Source organism: Galeopterus variegatus, unplaced genomic scaffold, assembly GCF_000696425.1.
Source record: "Galeopterus variegatus unplaced genomic scaffold, G_variegatus-3.0.2 Scaffold2489, whole genome shotgun sequence".
Taxonomy (NCBI): Eukaryota; Metazoa; Chordata; class Mammalia; order Dermoptera; family Cynocephalidae; genus Galeopterus; species Galeopterus variegatus.
In genome coordinates this window covers 186,374-192,026 of record NW_007728600.1, presented here as the reverse complement: position 1 = coordinate 192,026, position 5,653 = coordinate 186,374, and the positions used below count along the sequence as shown (strand labels likewise).

Genomic DNA, 5,653 nt, shown 5'->3' with positions numbered 1-5,653 from the left:
ATGACCTGACTCAAAGGGGAACTGAGAAAGGTTTCCAAGAGGAAGGGACATCTGAGCTGAGTTTTGAAGGATGAGTAGGTGCTCGCCGGATAGAAAAGGGTATGGAAGAACATTCAAAGCAGAGGAAACAGCATGTACAGAGGCATGAGAAAGAGGCGTGATGTTTCAAGTTTGGAGTCTGGGGGTGGTGGTCAGTGTGGCACAATTAGAGCTCAGGGAGCCTTAGAGAGACTGGCAGGGGGCAAGACTGAGAAGGTTAAGAAGAGGGCCTTTGGAGTCAAGCTGCTGGGATTTTAATCCATCTCTGTAGATGGATTTTAATCTTGGATTTTTAATTCACCTTGTATGACCGGGTCTCTCTGAGCCAGTTTCCCCATCTGTAAAATGGGGTTGATACAATCCTCATGGACTTGTTTTGAGGATGAAATGAGGCATTACATAGCCAAAGCTCAGCAAGGTGCTTGACACTAGTAAGTGTTCAAAAGCATTAGCTCTTATTATTGATAATGTGACGTGACATGTGGTCATTACCGTTGTTGCCGGGGCTGCTGTTATTGTTACCATGTTATTGTGACTGCTGCTCCAATACGACAAATGAGATTGGGGCACATTAAGAAGAGCTTCACGTGCCTGGCAAAGGAGTGTGGATTTTCTTCTCTTGGCAACAGGGAGCCTTCAGAGGTTTGTAAACTGAGAGCAACATGATTAGATTCAGGAGGAAGCTCTCTCTGGTTGAGGGTGGTTGGAAGGGAAGTGGCAGGGAGGCAGGGAGAGCTGATGAAACCTCAACCAGGGCAGCGGGGATGGGGACAGTCATTTAGAAGTGGAGTCTGCACCTGCTGATGGAGAGGATGTGGGAAGTGAGGAGGCAGGAATCAGCTGACTGCCACGTGCCATCTCCCACCTTAGTGAATGCAGGGGAGGAAGCCTGCCTGTCCAACCGTGCACCACCCTCCTCTATGTGCAACACTGTTGTCAGCTCTCAACACGGTCCTTGCTCAGGCCAGGTCTCTCAGGTGCAGATTGGTCCAACCGCTGGGCTTCTCCCTCACAAGACTCTTATTCTGGGTGCACAAGCCCTTTCCCCTTCAATCTGAAACTTCCACCCCCATGTTTTCTGCAGTATCTGAGGGTGATGTTTCTGGCCCTCCTGTGCCTTCAACCGAGGAGCTCTACAGACCCATCTCCCAGTGGTAGCTTGGGGACCCGCGCCTTCCACCACTGCCTCGTTTCAGCGCTTTTGGTGCCATCTGCTGGCAATGCCATGCCACTGCATGGTTCTCCCACCCATCTGAGGCAGCACCTGGCCACACAGGGTCACGGCTTTCCCCATCTGTCCTGAGAAATGCCCTCAGACCCAGCCATACCCAGATGGACTGGTGCAGAAAGAACCTGGGTCTCTGGCACCATCTGTGCAGATGGCTGCTGCTTTCCCACATGTCCTGGCGCTGAGCCCTGCCTCCGCTGGTGATGGGAGCAGGGCTGTGGTGCCGCCCCACACCCCATGCCCACCCCTCCCACACTCACCTGGGGCCACGAGCTTACTCAGGTGCCCCTGCTTCTTCTGCTGGCATCCAGTCACTTCTCACCATTCCCACAATCGCTTCTGTAGGCCAGGACACCATCATCTGTTAACTGGGTGACTTAACATAGCTCCTCACTGTTCCTTCTCAACACGTGCATGTTCATGTGCGAGTACATGCTCACACACACACACGCACACGCACACGCACACACACACACACACACAATCTGTTCTTCATATGCAACCAGAGGAGCGAGTTTTTTAAAAACACGCACACGCACACGCACACACACACACACACACACACACACACAATCTGTTCTTCATATGCAACCAGAGGAGCGAGTTTTTTAAAAAGCAAATATGACTGTGCCACTCTTCTGATATAACTCACCGTCGCCCATTGCACTGAGGAGTAAGCCCTCTCCAGAAGGAGCAAGGCTGAGCACAGGTCTGTTCCCCTGCTATGTCCCGTGCTGGCTCCAGAAGTCACCTCTAGGGAAGAGCCTCCATCCTGCAGTCTGTAAAGTAGCTCCCTGTCTCCCTGCTCCATCCTTGTCTCCCCTCTTCAAAGGAGCCCTGGTGTGAGGCCCCTCTGTCCCCTTGAGATCTTTCACTCCCTGTCTCTGGATTTTGGGAGCTCCAGCAGCTGTTTGCGCCCTGTGTTCCCTCTGAGGGGCTGCAGGCCCCTGACCCTTCCCCCTCGCTGGGGCGGACCCATGTGTGGTCACTGCTCCATATAGGTAGGAACACAAACACATGGCTGTCTCCTCTCAGGGACCATGTCAGAATTCCCTAGAATCCTAACATGAGGCTGGATTCTTTTGGGAGGCACTTGGTTACTTGGGGGCTTCCCTAAGATCTGAGCTCCTGGGTCAAAAGGTCCTAAGTCAGAGGTTTCAAACTCTGGTCTANGCTCCTCACTGTTCCTTCTCAACACGTGCATGTTCATGTGCGAGTACATGCTCACACACACACACGCACACGCACACGCACACACACACACACACACACACACACACAATCTGTTCTTCATATGCAACCAGAGGAGCGAGTTTTTTAAAAAGCAAATATGACTGTGCCACTCTTCTGATATAACTCACCGTCGCCCATTGCACTGAGGAGTAAGCCCTCTCCAGAAGGAGCAAGGCTGAGCACAGGTCTGTTCCCCTGCTATGTCCCGTGCTGGCTCCAGAAGTCACCTCTAGGGAAGAGCCTCCATCCTGCAGTCTGTAAAGTAGCTCCCTGTCTCCCTGCTCCATCCTTGTCTCCCCTCTTCAAAGGAGCCCTGGTGTGAGGCCCCTCTGTCCCCTTGAGATCTTTCACTCCCTGTCTCTGGATTTTGGGAGCTCCAGCAGCTGTTTGCGCCCTGTGTTCCCTCTGAGGGGCTGCAGGCCCCTGACCCTTCCCCCTCGCTGGGGCGGACCCATGTGTGGTCACTGCTCCATATAGGTAGGAACACAAACACATGGCTGTCTCCTCTCAGGGACCATGTCAGAATTCCCTAGAATCCTAACATGAGGCTGGATTCTTTTGGGAGGCACTTGGTTACTTGGGGGCTTCCCTAAGATCTGAGCTCCTGGGTCAAAAGGTCCTAAGTCAGAGGTTTCAAACTCTGGTCTACGGCCACACCTTGGAGACCACTGCTGGGAAGGGGGACATCTTCCCAAAACACATCCCTGCTTCAACCCAAGCAGTCCTGCTTGAATTTATTGCTTATCTGAATTCTCCGTATAATTTTGTTAGAGTTTTCCATACAATTTTGTTTGGAGAAAGCCTTCTGGGATTAAAAAAAAGTTTTAAAACCTCATTCAAAATGTCATCCCATTACACCAACACTTGCAAAGCATTTTATAGCTGATTTTTTATTTTTATACTTTTATATATTATTAACTTCATTTTTACTCACAAGGACACTGAGGCTCAGAGAGGTTAAGTGCCTTGCCCAAGGTCACAGGCAATCCTTAACAGCATGTAAGTGATGGAGCTGGACTCAAACTCAGGCATTCTGGCTCCACTGACCTTCTTGTGGCCTCGTGCGGGGAACCCGGTATGTCCCCACCAGAGCCCGGGAAGCTGCCTGGAGCTGACTGTGCCTGTGTGTCCCTCCCAGTGCTGCATTGACAACTTTGAGGAAATCGTCAAGCTGCTCCTTTCCCATGGTGCGAATGTGAATGCCAAGGACAATGAACTGTGGACACCCCTGCACGCTGCAGCCACTTGCGGCCACATCAACCTGGTGAAGATCCTCGTTCAGTAGTACGTGCCCCTCCCTCCCCCAACACCAGCCTCACTCACCTCGTGTGTTTTTCTAAGTCTGCCCGTCCTTTCTTTCCTCTCTCTCTGCCATTCCTTCTCTTTCTTCCTTGGTGCTTGTCACTCTCTCTTTCTCTCTCTGTTTCTACCTCTCTCCTCTTCCTCCCCCAAATTCCTCTTGTCTCTCTCCATCTCTGTATGTCTTTATCTTTTTCTCTCAGTCTCTGTCTCTCCTTCATTCTTGGTTTCTCTGTCTTTTTGACTCTTTGTCTCTCTCTATTGTCTTTTTTGCCTCAATTTTTTTATTGTGGTAAAATATACNGACTCTTTGTCTCTCTCTATTGTCTTTTTTGCCTCAATTTTTTTATTGTGGTAAAATATACGTAACATAAAATTTACCATCTTAGCCATTTTGAAGTGTATAGTTCAGTGCTAATTAAATACATTCATAATGTTGTGCAACCATCACCACCATCCATCTCTAGAACTCTTTCCATCTTGCAAAACTGAAACTCTGCCCATTAAACAATATATCCCATCCCCTGCCAACCCCCAGCAACCACCTTTCTATTTTCTGACTGTGTGACTTTGATTACTCTAAGTATCTCATATAAGTGGAATCATACAGTATTTTTATTTTTGTGACTGGCTTATTTCACTTAACGTAATGACCTCAAGGTTTATCCATACTGTAGCATGTGTCAGAATTTCCTTTATTTTTAAGACTGAATAATATCCCACTGTGTGTACATACCATGTTTTGCTTATCCATTCATCCACTGATGAACACTTGGGTGGCTTCCATGTTTTAGCTATTGGGAATAATGCTGATATGAATGTGGAAGTACAGACATCTCTTTGAGACCCTGCTTTCCATTCTTTTGGGTATATACCCAGAAGTGGAATTGCTGTTTCATATGCTAATTCCATTTTTAATTTTTTAAGGAGCTGCTGTACTGTTTTGTACAGTGGCTGTACCATTTTACATTTTCATCAACAGTGCACAAGGTTTCCAGTTTCTCTCCATCCTCCTCATTAACACTTGTTATTTTCTGTTTTTTTTTCTTTTTTGTTAGTAGCCATTTTAATGGTATCTTATTCTGGTTTTGATTTGCATTTCCCTAATGATTAGTGATGTTGAGCATCTTTTGATGTGTTTATTATCCATTTGTATATCTTCTTTGGAAAAATGTCTATTCCAGTCCTTTGCCATTTTTGAATTTTTGTTTATGTATTTTTATCATTGAGTTTTAGGAGTTCTCGATATATTCCAGATGTTAAACCCTTATCAGATACATAATTGGCAAATATTTTCTCCCATTCTATCGATTGTCTTTTTACTCTATTCATAGAGTCTTTTGGTGTACAGAATTTTGAAATTTTCACAAAGTCCAATTTTTCTATTTTTTCTTTTGTTGCTTGTTACCTTTGGCATCATATCCAAGAAATCATTGCCAAATCCAATGTCTTGAAGTTTTTGCCCTGTTTTCTTCCAGGAGTTCTATAGTTTTAGGTCTTACATTTAGGTCATGGATCCATTTTGAGCTAAGTTTTGTATGTGGTATTAGGTAAGGGTCTAACTTCATTCTTTAGCATGTGGATATTCAGTTTCCTCGGCACTGTTTGTTGGAAAGTTGTCTTTGCCTCATTGAATGGTCTTGGTACCCTGTCAAAAATCATTTAACTGTACATGCGAGGGTTTACTCCTGGACTCATTGGTCTATATATCTGTCTTTATGCCAGTACCACATTGTTTTGATTACTGTAGCTTTATAATAAGTTTTGAAAACAAAGTGTGAGTCCTCCAGCTTTGTTCATCTTTTTCAGGATTGTTTTGGCTATTGAGGGTCCCTTGAGAGTCCATATGAATTT

At 46.5% G+C, this 5,653-nt stretch overlaps 1 protein-coding gene across 1 annotated transcript in view; it reads left to right on the top strand.

The window, feature by feature from the left end:
- Positions 1–5,653, top strand: part of PPP1R16B (protein phosphatase 1, regulatory subunit 16B) — an 86,230-nt gene that overhangs the window by 55,666 nt on the left and 24,911 nt on the right. Inside the window, exon 3 of the mRNA XM_008581926.1 lies at positions 3,593–3,784. Coding sequence (XP_008580148.1) covers positions 3,593–3,784 — 192 coding nt within the window. The remainder of the gene's footprint in view (positions 1–3,592; positions 3,785–5,653) is intronic.